The sequence below is a fragment of the Syngnathus acus genome, chromosome 3, assembly GCF_901709675.1.
Source record: "Syngnathus acus chromosome 3, fSynAcu1.2, whole genome shotgun sequence".
Lineage (NCBI taxonomy): Eukaryota > Metazoa > Chordata > Actinopteri > Syngnathiformes > Syngnathidae > Syngnathus > Syngnathus acus.
Genome location: NC_051089.1, coordinates 11,997,153 through 12,014,373, shown reverse-complemented (window position 1 = coordinate 12,014,373; position 17,221 = coordinate 11,997,153). Strand labels below are relative to the sequence as shown.

At 39.9% G+C, this 17,221-nt stretch overlaps 2 protein-coding genes and 1 long non-coding RNA gene across 5 annotated transcripts; 1 reads left to right on the top strand and 2 right to left on the bottom strand.

Moving 5' to 3' along the window:
• Positions 1 to 217: 217 nt before the first annotated feature.
• Positions 218 to 1,191, bottom strand: LOC119120636. The gene is made up of 2 exons (XR_005097556.1): positions 1,078 to 1,191; positions 218 to 927 (listed from the first exon to the last, which is right to left on the bottom strand). It is a non-coding gene; the product is annotated as an uncharacterized LOC119120636 (long non-coding RNA).
• Positions 867 to 5,016, top strand: lysmd2 (LysM, putative peptidoglycan-binding, domain containing 2). Its single transcript, XM_037247704.1, has 3 exons — positions 867 to 1,304; positions 2,561 to 2,907; positions 3,822 to 5,016. Exons 1-3 carry the CDS (start codon positions 1,053 to 1,055, stop codon positions 3,871 to 3,873), a joined length of 651 nt encoding a protein of 216 aa, XP_037103599.1. The 5' UTR covers positions 867 to 1,052; the 3' UTR covers positions 3,874 to 5,016.
• scg3 (secretogranin III) lies at positions 4,541 to 16,667 on the bottom strand. 3 transcript variants are annotated; one of them, XM_037247701.1, is made up of 12 exons: positions 16,259 to 16,666; positions 15,637 to 15,695; positions 15,524 to 15,566; positions 14,775 to 14,978; positions 13,104 to 13,246; positions 12,354 to 12,500; positions 12,072 to 12,282; positions 11,562 to 11,678; positions 9,479 to 9,562; positions 8,786 to 8,893; positions 7,846 to 7,935; positions 4,541 to 5,244 (listed from the first exon to the last, which is right to left on the bottom strand). In XM_037247701.1, exons 1-12 carry the CDS (start codon positions 16,353 to 16,355, stop codon positions 5,126 to 5,128), a joined length of 1,422 nt encoding a protein of 473 aa, XP_037103596.1. In that variant the 5' UTR covers positions 16,356 to 16,666; the 3' UTR covers positions 4,541 to 5,125. The 3 variants fall into 3 exon arrangements, with proteins under 3 accessions (XP_037103596.1, XP_037103597.1, XP_037103598.1); XM_037247702.1 differs by having other exon boundaries at positions 12,072 to 12,279; XM_037247703.1 differs by lacking the exon at positions 8,786 to 8,893 and having other exon boundaries at positions 16,259 to 16,667.
• Positions 16,668 to 17,221: the final 554 nt, after the last annotated feature.

Genomic DNA, 17,221 nt, shown 5'->3' with positions numbered 1-17,221 from the left:
CCTCTTTGTGCTCCAGGTGAATAACACATTTCATCAGCACCATCCAGTGTGGTCAGATCATCATTGTGTACAGCCCCTTTGAGTGAATAAAGGATTCGATAACTTCAGAATTCATTAATTCAAGAGGTAAAACTAATTAGAAAGTGAAATCAGTGATTCTTCAGTGTTTTAAATATTCATGGGACAGGCAAAGCGAAAACAGAGACAAGAGGCAATGGAAGTATTGAGATCATTAATAAAAGCGTGAGGAGAACATTTAGACATATGAGCCTCTCCCTTCATGGATTCACAGTGTTCCAGAAACAATTGGATTATCTAGTAACTCAACAAATGGTCTTTACCTGCACTTCTACAATATTTAACTGACCTGTGACTCCTCGGAAAACCAGTACAGGACAACATCAGGAAATAATAAAATATTCATTACTTCCCCCAGTTCACATAAGAAAAACACAAATCGAAAACATTCAGTCAAAAGCTTAAGATAAAATGGACTAAGGATAGCATTAAAATGTATTTTAAAAAATACATTATTGTTATATACATACATACAGTATTGTTATATGTACTTGCCGTACTGTTAAATGCAAGATAACCTGGCCTAAAAATTAAATAAATGTGCTCCAAAAATTATTACATTGAAAATGAGAGAAAGAAAACAAACATGAATGCTAAATAACTTTTATTGATTTATTTATTTTAAATTTTGATCAAAATCAAAAGCGAACTATCGAAGCACTTACAACAAAATAAAATCAACCGAATCGAGCGATATGATTTTATTTGAGAAGTGTACCGGAAGTGAGTGGTTGTTCTTGTCGCTGATTGGACACGTTGCTGCTGGCTACGTCATCTCGTCAAGTGACGGCCGTGTGACGAAAGCGACTTTTGAGGTAGTCCACCCCAAAACATGTCTCTCGTCCCGGGCTAGCTAGCAGAATTACACCGGCAATCTTTGTGTACCTTGACGCTGTCATGTTTTTACCCCTGGCCACGCAAATCGAACGTTGACATTCCCCGAGGTCACAAGTTCCACATTAAATCCAAAGAAAATGGCGGAGTTCTCGCCCGTCTTACCTATGCGGGATGGAGGAGCACGAGGACGATTCGGCCAGCCTATCTTTCCTCGCTCGAGGTCCGGTTCCGAGTCGGAGAGCGAACTCTCCCAAAGCCTGGCTCGGACCAAGATACGTTCTTATGGAAGTACGGCGAGCGTCACGGCCTCCCTGGGAGAGAAATTCATAGAGCATCGGGTTTCAGATAGCGATACTCTGCAGGGGATTGCCCTCAAATATGGTGTAACGGTAAGTTAACTCTGCTTCCGCATCTCCATCGTTTGCAGAGGTACAAAAGATACTCTCACTGCTAAATACATAAAGAGCAGAAGTGCCGATTCAATTCCTCTACTTAAAATAAGAAGTACAAATGTCAAATGTGCTTAACCGCAAAAGTGAAATGATTTTTAATGACAATTATATACGAGAGGGCATTTCACCCTGATTCGGATGCAGGCAACTCTGGTGGCATCATTTGTAACCAAACTCTTTCACAATTGAGAAAACAATAGGTTGATTGACCAACCTCTCAGGACATCCATTCATCCATTTTCTATACTGCTTGTCCCCACGGGGGTCGCGGGCGTGCTGGAGACCAGCAGTCATCGGGCAGTAGGCGGGGGACACCCTGAACCGGTTGCCATCCAATCGCAGGGCACACAGAGACGAACAACCATCCGCACTAACACTCACACATAGGGACATTTTGGAGTGCTCAATCGGCCTACCAGCATGTTTTTGGGATGTGGGAGGAAACCAGAGTGCCCGCAGAAAACCCACGCGGCCACGGGGAGAACATGCAAACTCCACACAGGAAGGATTGGAGGTGGAATCGAACTGGCACCCTCCTAACTGTGAGGCGGACGGGCTAACCAGTGCCCCACCAAGCCGCCCATCCTCTCAGGACATTAAAAAAAAAAAAAACATCTTGATACAGCGATCCATTTTAACAAAACAAACCCAATTGATGGTATCTAAAAAATTTATTTTCTCTCTGTTGTCAAGAGTCCAGACTTTCAAAATACTAGATGACAATTTTGCCGCATGGCTGCAGCAGAATGAGGGAATAGGGACTTTTGCAAGACTTCTAAGACATATTCAGTGTTCAAGAGTGCTGAAAGACAGACCAATACTTTGGGAAAAATATACATTTTCTGCCCAACATGTCAGCCACAACTGCAAGACATCAAGTATTTGTACTTGACATCTGCGAGAACTCAAATGTCATGCAGTACTTAGACTGGTTCCCTTTTTAGAGTAAACTTTCAGTTTTGAGTTCCTGGATTATTCTTCTGAATCCCTGTAAATTCAAATGGAAAGTTTCTAACTATAAAAACTCACATAATTTTGCAAACCCAGTCGGTAAGTTTTAATATGTAGAAAGTATTATAATTTCCAGATTTTACTTGATAAAGTCATTGTAAATGTATTTGGTATGCTGTGACTTCTCCTTCCTTCTCGCTATTAACACTTTTCTTCGTATTGGTTGTCACGTAATCTACCAGATGGAGCAAATCAAGAGAGCCAACAAGTTGTTCAGCAACGACTGTATCTTCCTCAAGAACAGCCTAAGCATCCCGGTGGCGGTGCCCAAGCGTTCCATTTTTAACGGACTGTCTTTGGAGTCTCCTGACGGGGATATCGAAGCAGCGTGTCAGGAGATGGAGACTCCCTGTGTCGTGTCGCAGGACCTTGAGGGACTTTCACCGCCATCCTCGCCGCCTCCTGAAGACTCCAGAGCCTCCCGGCCCCAAGCGGAGGAGCTCTCTGCCAAAGACTTCTTACAAAGATTGGACTTGCAAATTAAACAGTCAAAGCAGGCAGCGCGCAGGCTGAAAGAAGAGGAAATAAGGTGAGGTCTAGTCAACAAAACCATTGTTATTGTTATTACAAAATACATCATTTTAGGAACACTATGATAAAAAGACTCATAGAATTTAATGCATATGTTTTGAACTTAAAAGTTAAATACAACTAAAGTGTACCACAAAGGCTTGTGCTAGAAACATGATACTTCCTGCAAATGTCAAATAGTTTGACTTGCTGAGTCAAGCATGAGCGTATCTCTTATTCCTGCTTCCCACAAAGTCCCACACTTGAGACAAAATCGCACATCTGTTCAACTGTCAGCGCACCCACTGGCTAACCAATCGTATCTAAAGTTTTTGTACTATTCCAGTGATACGGCAGTGATCCAATATCTCCCTTTCATTTCATCTTGAGCAGCTGGTTTGGCCCGCATCACACTGGCTTGCGAGAGTTCCCCTTTGTTTAAACAAACACACACATGTGCAAACATGGATTGTGTGCCCATTTAGCTTTTATCTTTAAGCAGGAAGAAAACCACCAAGCATTTGTGCTCTTTGTAAAAGTAATGTGCACTGAATAATGGCTGTAACAATATGCTCACTCTACACAATGCCACTTTACTCGTACAGTAATGTATGGTCTACTACCGTATGTAATTTCCTCGTTGTAGGTAGTCCTGCTTTATGTTGCTGTATGCAGCAATTTGACCCGGCTCATGCAAATTGGCCACCAGTCCTGCTATTTCATTCGACCTTGCCTAAATAAAAATACCTGGATGGGGTAGGCTACTGTTAGATACACAAATTAATTTCCCGGTTACATGAGCTGGAGCCGCACCTGAGACTCATTCATGATTCACACAAGACGCACACGACCTTGTGAGCAGTTCAGAGGCTGAAGTGTTTTTTCCACAGTGGAACATTTCCGTTAAACCTTGTTTGTCTTCCTTATTTGCAGGAGCAGTGAGGGGAACTACGCGGCCCCCACCACATCATACCAAGAAATATGATGGACCATTGTGTTTACCTTAACCTCGCTTGTTTGTTTACCTTCTTGCTTGTTTTGTTTGCCTTTTATTTATTATGAATATGCAAGCGTTACGACTTGTATGATTGTTTTTTTTTTTGGTACGGTTGCCCTGGTAGACAGTCAGCACAGCTTGCATACAGGTACTATCGAACTATTTATGCGCTGCTGCTATATAGACCGCCCCCAGCTGCACATGCGCTCATCAGTATAACCTCAGTAAAACATCAGATAAGAGGCTAAAGTCTTCATATTCATTTCATTAGTTCCCTAAAAGCCTTTTTCACAAATTCCGAAGGGACACCTCTATTTTTGGAGTGCATTATTTATGTGTGTGGAGATGTTTTTATGTGCTGCTATATTTTAATTATTGTTAGGCCAGAATAAATAAGTACATTGAGCAAAAAATAGAAATGCAACTCCTTTTGGTTACATTGTTCACAAGCTAAACTCACAGAACTGAGTTTTATCAAAGGAAAAGTGCTTGTGAAAAATGGCAGCAAAAACAATTATTGCTTTTATATTTTTGTTCAGTGTATTTCAACCTGATTTGTTGTCACCCCAATGATTGTCCTTGCTTGTGTAATGTTTTGAGTGGTAATTTACTTTTACCATTATTGCTCTATTGGCCTATTAAGCACACTTGCAAAGAAAAGACAATGTTTTAATTGCTTTCACACTCTAGGAAGAAAAAAAGCACATATTTACATTTTGAATGACCTCATCTTGTGTCTACTCAGATGAAAATGTTCATGTACATGAAGACGAATGATTGACACATTGCCCTCCTGTGGGCCCCAGTGTTATTACAACGGTTCACTATAATGTAATACACAAATGTCTTTATGACAGAATAATATCTCACATATACACCGACAACAGAAAAAAAGAGTTTACATATGAGAGAGAAAGAGAGAGAATCAAAAGACTTCTACTAAATTGTCAGCTATTGATCTCAATATTTTCCAGAGCTGTATATCTGTTTTAAAAATATAGAAATGTCAATGACGAAACAATGGGTTATTACTCTTCAATCTTGCCGTGCAAATAGTAAGAAAATTATTTTAGTGCTTTGTTTCATCATTTTATTACATCCTTTACCCCAAGATGATGATTGTAACATGAAGGACAGTAAGCAATTATTATGAATACACTTTACCATGCCTTGGGGATCAAGTGTAAGTGACAAATGAATGTTCCCTTAGTATTTCAGTTCAGTTCTATCGAGGATGACATCACAGGCTGCTGTAGATTCTTTTGATGGTGTCCCCCTCATCCCTGGCTATGATGCCCTTCTCGATGTAAGCGTCCACCTGCTGGTCCATGAAGTCCTTCAGTTTGGACAGGTCATAGTCTGGCACACAAATACACCACAGTGATTACATTTCTTAGCCCCGATTAAGCCCCTCCAGTATTGTATTTGATTTACTCAAATGTATTATAGATCAGTGATCATCACGACACCCAAACAAGATGTAATCTGTGCTGTTGTTATCATTCGAAGGGATTGAGGTCAGTCTAAGTATGTGTGGAGAAAGGAAACATAAAGGAGCCCACAGCAGATGTTGCATTTCCCACTATTGGAGTCATTTTAGAATTGGAGGAATATTTTCTGTCACACCCAAGACATTTTAAATAACCAATGCAGAACGTACAAAACAAATGCACTTGTTGAGCTGTCCTGAGATTAAAAAAATCTAGTAATTTGGATTATCAAATATAATGTTACCAAGTCCTGTCTTTATATTCTTTCAACATTTTCAACGGTAATGCAGTGTTAAACAATCAGAGCCCTCTTACTCATTATCTGGAAAAGACATTCATATTTTTAATATATTTTTTAATTATCTTTGCTTTATTTATTCTATATTTGTCCTACAATTCTCAAATGACCCATGATGTATTTCCCCCTGCTGATTAATAACATTTTTTACATTTTCATTTCCCTTGCCCTTTTATTCATCCCCATAATGTCACAGCAGTACCAGGTTAGCTCCAGAAATGAGGTCATTGTTATCAGTCCTGGAAACAAGACAAACACTTTCCTGACACTAATTAAAGAGGCAGCTGGCCTACAATATGAATTTCAATAAAGACAGCCTGAGTTAATGGACCCAACTCCAATCACGATACTGTTGCCGGGACACGGTTTGCTGATGACAAACATGACGCGTGTCAGGGATTTAAATGCAACGTGATTAGATTCTTTCAATCTTGACCGTGAGGAGCCAAAAACCAAAACCAGTATGTGGCCTGTGCTTCCATCTGCTCTGATGCTTAATCTGTGTGTTGTGTAGGCATAAACACACACGCTCGCACACAAACACACACGTTTCCAAACAGCCTGCCAGTTGAGATTGTCCTAATGGCCACGTCTGGTGGAGTAAACACAATAAATGTTCACTGGCTCTGTTTCTATGACACTGGCTGAGGTCAAGGAGGCCTTTGTTTGCTCTTCTTTTCTGACAACAGGGAAAATTCAATATAATTACTGGGCACTTCATTAGGTACACTTACACAATCTAATGAGCACTGCCTTTTGAGCATTTATTTGATATCCGTGATATCCAGGTTAAGGTCCAAGTACTCGTAAGGTCTCTGGGGCAAAACTGATACATGCTACAGGGAGTACTAGTGACACAAAATTCTACTAATTGACATATAGTGCTTTACTAGTACTACTAAGAGCGGCAACATATGTACTATAATTCACCAAACTGCAGCTTGTTGTGAAATGAATTGAGTTGCATTCACAGCCACAATATCTCACAGCTTTCATCTCAAATTGATGCTCACAAGCCAAAAAGTGGCCAAATTACAATTCATATCTTGAAGTTGCGTGACTCAAATCTCAAGGCACCACTGTACTATTACATTTTAAGATGAATATCAAGAATATTGGAATGCATTCTTAAAATATCTTTCCATAGGTTGAGATGTTGAGTGATTGTGCCACTTTGAGGAAAATTGGTCACTGTGAGTGCGTTCATTGTCGCTCTCCTATCATCAAGTGTGTGTCTTCTTTGGCCAAACAGTTAACAGGCAGGCGGGGAGGCGGCTGTTGTCCCAGACAACCATCCCACAACTAGAATACTAATGAAGTGTCCCACATGCAAGCTCGAAGAAGAGACACTGTTAAAAGCTTCCCTGCTGCTCTGGCCTCTTATAAATTCAGGCCTGTCAAAATTCTTTCAATGTTTCTTTTAAAAGTTACTCGGGCATTTTGTTTAACAGCACCTGCCTCGCCGCACATGTTGAATAAAGCCTCTGAGCACCGCCCACTGTAAAATGCAATTTTCACGCAGCTATCACATTCTGCTGTTCATGGCCTGCACAGCTAGAGCTCATTATCGTTTCATTTCCTGCTGCCAGATGAAATACCGCTGGGTATTGATTTTTAGAGCAGCGTGCGTCAATCAATTTTCAAGGTCGCTAGTCACAACCAAAGAAACAAAGTGTTGCCAAACAACGGAAATAATAGACCTTTGAAGATGAAGACATTTTCTTCTTTGTTAAAGTGGAAAATTCTGTTTCATCTTTGTTTCTGCTCTCTTGTGTCCTTTTTAAATGTAATGTAGTTTGGACAGAAAAAAAGAGCAAGCTGGCATGAAAGCACTGTCAGAAAGGGTAAAAATGAAAGAAAATATGATGGGCGAGTTTCAAAGGTATATTGAATGTCGAGGGACAGGAGGAGAAGTTTACCAAACAGACCTTTGTTTCTGAACAAGGCAGTCGAATAAGCAGTAATTGGGACAAACTCATTGAGAGTAATCCATATTCATTAGCTGTGGGGCAAGCGTCTAGTCAAGCATCCCTCAAGCACTCATTTCAAATGCAGATTAGGGACACCAAAAAGAGTTTAGAAGGTTTGAGCTTCTCTGTGCCTCAGAACTGCTTGTGACCCACCACGATTCTCGGAATTAAATGGCCACATAAATTCCTTCGTTCAACTCACCGTCTTTGCCTTCTTCCTTGTTGTGTTTTTTCAGCCACTCGATGTTCTTTCTGATGGCCTCCAGATACGTCTCGGATTCGCCGGGCCGATCTGTTGAGAAAGGTCAAAGCCTATCAATCAAGAGTATTGCTTTTGCTCAGCAAAAATACAATATCCTGATGGATCATGTAACACAAATGTTCACAAATGACGTCATGTTCCCAATATATCAGTATAAACAAAACAGAAGTATTTATTGTTGAAGTTAATCCCGTTTTACTATCATGCGAGTACAGTGCAGTGTTCAGGAACAGGAAATAACGGTATCTGTGACAGGCTTTTGGCCGTCACTTATTGGACTGGCCTAGTTCTGGGACAAACACGGACGCTGTGCTATGATTGGCTTGGCCGGCTGTTCTGCCTTTATTTTCTAATTTATTCATGTCCCGCTGGCTCTGCTGAGCGGAAACAAAAAGTTCTGCTTTGTGTTGTAGTCAAAGTAGGACAAAGGAGAGGTTTTGATTAGTTGACGCATCATCGCTTAGTTACAGTTGAATTTGAATCATTTGCAAGTATTTAACATACTGTTCATTCATTTTCCATAAACACATACACTGGGCAAAAATTATATATTTATATTATATTATATTAATTGCATCCATCCATAAATTTTGCACATATAGATCTTGAAATGTTTAAACTACTTGTTCGACAATAATAAATTGCTGCTTAATCCTTAACGTTTCAGAGGACTTCTATTCCTTATGTTTAAAATGTGTTAGAATCCAATTTGAGGGTGATAAAATGACAATGAGGGTATTTTGATTAGTGTCAAATGTCAAAGCAAGTCCAATTTAAGGGTTAAAGCATACAATGAAGTTATTTTGCATATTGTTTTTTTTATTAAAAAAGTCTAAAGGCAATGTGTTGTATGTTCATCGCAGCTGCTTTGTGGACTGACTGGTTGATGGCTGATCCTGTTTGGTGGAGTCCTTCAGGTTCTCGTACTCCTTCTGCATCTTGGCGGCCTCAGCCTTGGTGTTGTCATCCTCGTCCAAATTCTTCCCCGCTGCCCGAAAACATCACACTCGATTAACCCCCAGCCTTTGATTGGTTTAGCTATCCTTTCAGCTTAGTAGTCGTGATCAAAAATACTTTGACTTCAAGATTTTACTGTTTTTTTAATTTATTTTATTTAACTGCTTACCACTTTTAAATACCAGTCATGAGTAGAGAACATCAATTTTTACTTTTTATTTTTTCAACCATCAAAATGTAATTTTTCTCAGCACTATGCGCGGATGGGAAAACCTAACAGCAACAATAAAAACAATGGAATTTCTATTTTTGCAGAGGACAAGCTGCTAGTTGGCAATTCAGAAAATAAGAATAAAGATTTTTTTTTCTTTCATTACATTTGTATTAACAAATGTAAAATGCATTTAAAAAAATGAAGGGAAATGGACATAAATGGCCAGCATAGAGCCCAAAGGGTTAGTTAAGAGGGCAATAAAACATCAAGTTGATCAAAAAGAAAAGGCGTCGATGATGAATCGGTGTAAATCAATATATTCTCGATCGTTGACTCATGATTGATTAAAATAATCACTGTTCCATAGAGTTTGCAGGTGGTTTGCTGGTTTTGGTTATTTACCGTTAGGTCCTACAAAGTCTGACGGTCCAAGAGCCTTTCCAAGCTTGTTCTTGGTCTGCATTGCAATCATAGCGTCCAGATTTTCTATAGAAGTGAGAAAAAAAAAATGTCACTTGACTCATTCCACGATGAGTTCAAGCTCAGCAGGCTCGCTCTCACGCTACAAAAGCTACTATACCATGTTTTTAAATTTAGTGTTGCACATTTTAAATTTCGTTCCAGTGCAATACATTTGCATTCATACGGTTTGTTTTAAAAAAAAAAAATCTAAAATATTTAATGAACTTTTATGTGTTGTGCATTTAAATAAAATCCACCCATCCATCCATTATCCAAACCGTGTATCCACACAAGGTTTGTGGGTGTGCTGGAGCCTATCCCAGCAGTCTTTGGGCAGTAGGCGGGGGACACCCTGAACTGGTCGCCAGCCAATCACAGGGTACACATAGACGAACAAACATTCACACTCACACCTAAGGACAATTTAGGGTGCTCAGTTTACCTAACATGCATATTTTGGGGATTTGGGAGGAAACCGGAGTACCCATGCAGGCCCAGGGAGAACATGCAAACTCCTCACAGGAATGTCATACCCCGAAATCGAACCCACGACCTCAGCAATGCGAGGCGGACGTGCTAACCAGTGGATTACCGTGCTGGCAATTTCAATAAAATCTAAAAACTAAATGAAAGATAAATACTATTTTGAATTTTCCTAAAAGCACAGCATATTTTAATTCAAAATGCTTTAAAGTGCATTGTAAGCATAAATCTTGTTTTCCCTGCTCCTGTACGGAGTCACAGTAAATGTAGGTTAATGTTATTCTTATTTTGCCCCGACGTGATCCCTCATTTACAATTATGATATCTTACTACTACTTCGCTCTTCGGCTCTCATTTTCTCCTCGCAAGTTCTGTCTGTGTTCACACCGCCTACTACCACCTGAAGTGTGGAAAATTGCTTTTTTTTTTCAGCCTCCTTCCCAGCATTGAGCATTCCAACATACTAAACACTGTTTTTCCTGATCCTTGGTGTGCTATTTTTTTTAAAAAAAGACTTTTGTTTTTGTTGTGTGCTCACCTTGCTGACCCAGTGGTCAGTTGGGGGTGAGGGTGGCTCAAGTTAACATGTTGCTAAGTGACTGTGGAATTCTAACCAATTATCCCTGGTGCCACCCCAAACAACCATATGGCCAAGGCCAACAGGTTGCCATGGCAACTCACATCATGCGTAATGGCTGTTTTGTTCGGCTTTACATGGTCACTATTGGCTAGCTGCTATTCAAGGTCTTGCTGAAGGACTCTAACATCAGCCTCCATATATTTTTAAATTGTGAAGATTAACAACCAGTGAATAGATGTGAGCTATTTCTGAGGAACTTTTCATGCTCATTGAACAACACAATAAATCCTCAGCGCTTCAGATGAGTTTTTATTGATTTTTTTTTAAACTCAATTCCAGCCATTTTTTTTTTGGTCTGCTGGTCAAATTACCTCTATCGTAAGCGCCCTACTTTAGACTGGACCCACTCGCACACTCACTTGCATGCATTCAGAAACGTTCACACAAAACTGTCACACACACTATTACATACATTCACACACAAACCCAACCTCACACATCTTCATGCAGTCTCATTCTTCTAAAAAAAAAACGGTTCAAGTTTATTTGAGCCGCTTAATAATTTGACTACTCTGACTCAGGTCTAATTTGTTAATTTTTGTTGGTTGACTTTGACGTTAAAATTTTACATCTGTCTTAAATAAAAGGAAAGATTACTGAGCCAGAATAAAAGAGAAAGTTAAAGGAAGGAAAAAGAGGTGACAGCAGTGCTTGACGTGAAAAACCTTTCACTGATGTGATGATGAGCCATAAAAGCAGGCTGCTATTCAACCCTTGACACTAATCTGTCATTTCGAGTTTACACTCAGCTGCACCGACTGATAAGAAAAATGTCCTAATCCAGAAAAACGGGAAACATTTACTAAAATAAATCTAGATTAGAGTTCATATATTCAGAATTACTAGAAAAAAATCATTTGCATTAGTTGTAATGAAAGATGTTTTTTTTTGTGGTCTTACCCAGATAGGAGACGCCTTCCTCGGGCGTGATGGTGCCGTACTTGACCATCATCTTCACAAAATCAATCAGCGTTTTCATGATGGTGATGAGCGTCTCTCTTTCCTGAGCGTCTTGATCTGAGACAGTCACGAATCAATCAGGAGCAGTGACAGGAAGTAATTTTCAGGTATCTTTACATTACTTGACAATACATTTATTTATAAATGTATTTATACGTTTACTTAAATACAGATTGTGAGTATACTTTTGACAGCACTACACAGAGGAAGCATGTTTTGTGTTGGCAGTAATTGGTTGCCAGTGTTCACATTATCACGCGGTGTTTGGCTGCGGGGATCTGGAAGATGGATTATGAATAATTACTGATGTGTTCATGTGTGTTCCTAGTAGTCAATTTGCAAAGGTGACTCATCGCGGAACACCTGATTGCCATGACAACAACATGTTCGGCTCTTTGTCTTGGCTCGGACGTACGTGTGTGTGATGTAAGATGACCGCGTGGTGCTTACCGGAATTGAGGCTCCTGAGTAGCCGGTAGAAATTGGGAAAGTACTGGAGATCTTGAAGGCCGTCCTCTGGGCTGACTTCATTGTCGTCCTCGGCGTCATCTTTGTCCCAAGTGTTATCTATTGTCTCGTCCTCATTTTCAGCATCCCTGTCCACCTCATCCATAATCTCGTCGTCATTGTAACGCCGACTGGGCTGCTCCCATTTGTCCTGCTGATGCAAGAAGCATTTTTATATGAATTGAAATCCCCATTATCCCTTCTTAATTGTGAATTAGAGATTACCGTGTTTGCTGCCTGGCCATCTTCCGCATCCCCGACTTCCTCTTCATTGCTCTCCTTGATCTCGTTGTTTTTGGCATTTTTGGTGATGAGATCCTGCAGGGCCTCGGCCACCTGATACTCCAGCGTATCAGCCTGACTTTCCGTGATCTAACCGGAAGACAAACAGCCAGATTGAACACCACTGTGGATTGTATAATATTGATCCATGCTAGTCAGAGAAGCTGTGGACCGCTGGTGTCATATTCGTAATACACAGGTGAACAAAATCCAATTCACACATTTCATTGCGTTTCATTTCAGAGAGACAGACATTTGTTCCTGCAGTGTGAGCACAGATATTCCCTCCATCTCACAGGAAAGCGGAATATAAACTAGGGCCCAACCGATATCATTTTTTGAAGCTATATTAAGCAGGGTAACATTTTGATTGCCGATTAATTTAAAGAAATATACAATGAATAAATGAATATCTTTTTCCAAAATTAAAGATATAATTATCAGGTAGAACATTTTGCTGTTTTACAATATTTTGTCCTAATTTGACTGAGGATAGGCATAAACTGTCTATTTTTCAACCTTTATTTGTCATGCATTATAATGTGTCATTGTGTGAAAACAAAAAACAATTGGTCAATTTTTGCTGATTTTAAAAGTAATATCACTAAAGTATTCGTAGGTGGTTGCTTACTTCCCACCACTGTCTACGAATAAAAGAAAGCCTCATGTACTGTCTACTACTGTCAAACCTACCAAACCCAGTTTGAGTAGCTTGGACACGATTCGGTCAAAGACACCTCTGTCGTCCTCCTCATAGATCCTGTTTGCAATCTTCTGAACAATGTCCTCCGCCGTCAACGGAGTGCCGTCCACCTGACGGAATGTGTCTGTCTCATCTGAGAGAAGAGAGGACATCATTTGTGTTAGTTAACTGTGTTGCACTCTGTTCATTTGACAGAATACACTGCAGCTGAATCACAGCAGTCTTCCAGCCACCCTCAAAGGAAATTTCATTAATTTATCAATCAGGACGCTGCGGGGCGTATATGGAAAAACAGAAGGGCCCACTTTACCTTGTGTTGATTTATGAAGCACGCTAAAACCATTTTTACAGCATGCTGAGCGAATACAGCAGGATAGCGCAGAAAAAAATATCTTTTACCAAGTAGCGAATTGCAACAATGCGAAGGAACACTGTTCATTTTTATTTCAAGTAGGTGTTTTGGCAAGCGTCCCAGTACTTTGACTACGTCGTGTATATTTTCTTGCTCATGCTTATGAGAGATGCTCTTCATACAGCACAACTCTTTTACCACTCCCGTGCCTCCCACAAAGGGCAAGTGAGTTCTGACTTATTGGATCATCTTCAAGCTATTATTGTCTCACTCTGAGGAACAACAAAAGAATATCCACAGTGTGCTTTGCAATTGTGATGTAACGTAAGAAGACGAGAAGCTCACAGATGCTGGGCCATATGCAGGAAGTGATTTGCGTCACCTCAAAGATCCTATTACGCTGATTCATACAGTAGGACATCTGTATTTTAAGATGTTCTATCCCTTGATCAAATCTGATGTGAAAGCATATACTGTATGAGGCAGACTGGAATCCTCCTGGAATAATCTGGCAAATGTGTTTTTATGTTTTCTGGTGTTGTTTAGTACAGTACTTGAGGGGGCATTTTGAGCCGTATAACTAGATTTAATTTCGATTTGGATTTCTGTGGAAATGTTTAAATGTTGACTTTATACTTATTTCTACACTCTTGCATATGGTTAAACCAGTGGTTTAATTTAGATTGGGCTACAAATGACTTAAAATTATTTGCATTAAAAAAATAAAAATCAACAATACTTAAATAAATAATAAAATAAATAAACAAAAATGAACATAGTAAAAAATCCTATTGAAACCCTGACGGTCAAAAAGACAGTTTTGACTTTTGTGGAGTATTTTTGAGGCATTGTATTAAAAAAAATACAACGCTAGGGCTGGCACAAGAGCATTTTGGAGATAATCCCACTGACATCCACGTGTTCTCTTTCATGTCTGCCTACAGACGCACGTGGCATGTTCATAGGTCACCTACTCGCAGACAACATGACGACTGGATGAGCCTCAGCTGTACATGAATATAAATGCTTTGTTGTGGACCAAAGTTGATTTTAGTGGATATTTGTACGGTACTTGATCATTTTTGTGAGGGGCGACTTCTATGGACAGAAGTCAAATGAACCGCGGTTGAGATTTACGGGTTGGAAAAACAGACGGCAGCGTCAAAGACAGTTTTTACGGGTATTGTATATCAACATAATTAACAGTAAAAAAGATAATAGTTGAATATTGAGTATGACTTTTATCAGAGTATTTTTTGACGTAAGTAATACTTTAGTATAGAGTGTGAGTACTCTGTGTTGGACTTGCCATTCTCCATCCCGTTCTTGGTCGAGTCATATTCCTCAGCCAGGCGGCGACTCTTGGTGGAATCAGATTCATCTGGAATGTACTCATCTTTCTTCTGCTCCACCTCATCAGTGGTCTCCTTGGATTTATGGCTCTGGGCGAATGACTTCAGTACGGTCGAGTCATCACCGTCCGGCTCCTTGGAGACGGCAGGTCGCTTGCTCTCTGATAGGAAGCGCAAATGAAAATCATTCATCATTGTGGAGGAGAGGTGTGAGCTGCAGTTTCCACGTATTTTCAAAGTTGGAAACTTTTCATGGGATGAATGGAAAGGGATTAAACAAGGAATTTACTAGATTTGATTCAAATGCTGGCTTTTAATCAAGCTTACACCAGGGGAAAGAAAGGCTTAATTTTCAATTACATATTTGGTAAAAGGACATAATCGCACCACCATTCCTCAAAAGTAATCAAATATGCTAGTTTAACACAGTTTAATTATGTGCAGTAAATTCAAAAGACTTTTTTTTCAGTGAGTGCTTTTATATCCTATTCCCATGAATTTCCAAAACAGTTCCAAAATCCTCCATCCTTAACTTCTCATAGATATTTCTTGGAAAATTTCCAGCAATTTGTAACCTTCAGTAAAGCCTTGAAATTTGATTCGTTCTAGGTTCTCCGTGCATTGGTGATGCATTTTCTTACTGGCAGTGCTGAAACCTGAACTCAGACTGTCTCATTAATTGATTAGCAATGCGATTTGCTCTTACCAGCTGAATGTACTGCAGTCTTCACACTGTCCGCCTCGGCAATCTGAGGAAATGACAAGTATTGTGTAAATTATTGATAATTCATGTTTTTCTGAGAGATGAAAGCACCTCACCTGCTCTTGGAGTGGTCTTTCTTCTGTCAGCTGTCGATTGTACACTGATTTATCTACAACTGTAATGAACCAAAGAAAGAAAACTTAAATTTCTTTGCATCTCCGTGAGCATTTATTGGCTGAACTGATAATTTGGTGGCAGTCTATTATATTTTCCACAGCTGTAGGTTCTTTCTAACAGAACTTTGCAAGTTTTGTCAACACTTCCGTTGAAGCTTCTGGAGACATATGAAAGCTGCTGCCCTCCCACTCTCCCCACCCCTCTCTTGGTCAGACCTTAATCGGATTACCAAACAAAAGATTAAACTGAGTCGAAAATAGACCACAGGCCTCAACAGCCGCTGGCGAGCTGCAGCTCAATTTGCTGTATTCTGTTAATGAGCAGATTTACAGCTAAATTAACAGACAACTGCTGGAAACAACTACAAAGAACCACAAATGTGAGCTAGAATTAGTCTGGTGTCATCAATTGTTCATTGTGAGCATTTCTCACCCATGTTATTCTATTGTTGAGAGATTCTGTGGTGTCTGTTACAAGTAAGAATGTGTCACTGAAGTTTGTTCATCTGCAATTAACGTGTTTTAATGCTCTTAAATATTGAGCCTGTAAAACATGACTCACCCTCGCTGGATGCTGTCGGTGTAGGAAAGGCAGATATTTGGTTTAATAGACTGAAAAAGAGAAAATGGAAAACGATGCAAAGGTGTTTGGACGCCATCCTCACGAATAACAAAAATGTAAAAACAGATCGGTTGCTGGGGCTCCAAGCGCCGCCACGGAGACTACAATATTGCTAGTCGCTTGAGTGAATCCCTCGGCTGGCCTGATCTCCGCTTGACTGTGGAGCGAGGTGGAGCTGTCAGCCGGCTGCGGTGCTGAAAGCAGGTCACGTAAACGCTTTGCTTCTACAAAGGATGAGTAAGGAAGGCTGAGCAAAACCCCGTGTGAGCCACAGCATCACTGGCCAGAGGATGTAAAACAGCTCAGCACAACAGGACCTGCCCCCTCACTGAGGAGGAGGAGGAGGAGGAGGAGGAAGAAGAGGAGGAGGAGGAGGAAGAGCAGAACACTGTAAAAAGTGTCTCACTGTACATGAACAAAGTCCACTCTATGTGATGTCTCGGCGTAAAACACCACAAAAAAGCTGTATAAAGTCTGCTTTTATTTAATATCATTCACATGATAAATACATCATTGACAAATTAACCAATCTTGTGATTGTGTTTTTGCAACTAAGCCCACACAGTCGTTTTTTGTATGCTAAGGTCAGAGCAAAAAAGAAATATTACTTTGGTACCATCTTGTGGCATGTTGATGTAAGTTCAGAAATTATTTTAGCCCAAAGTAGTGTGTGGGCGGCATTTTAGAGCCGAGGTAATATGCTGAAGTGAGTTGAGAGCTTCATTTAGAATCTAAATTTTAGATCAATGCAGTGCTTTGCAGCAACTGTGTGCAACTTAATACTACTAGTGACATTATAAATCATACACATCAATAATACTAATAATAGATAGAGAGAGAGAGAGAGATAGATAGATAGATAGATAGATAGATAGATAGATAGATAGATAGATAGATAGATAG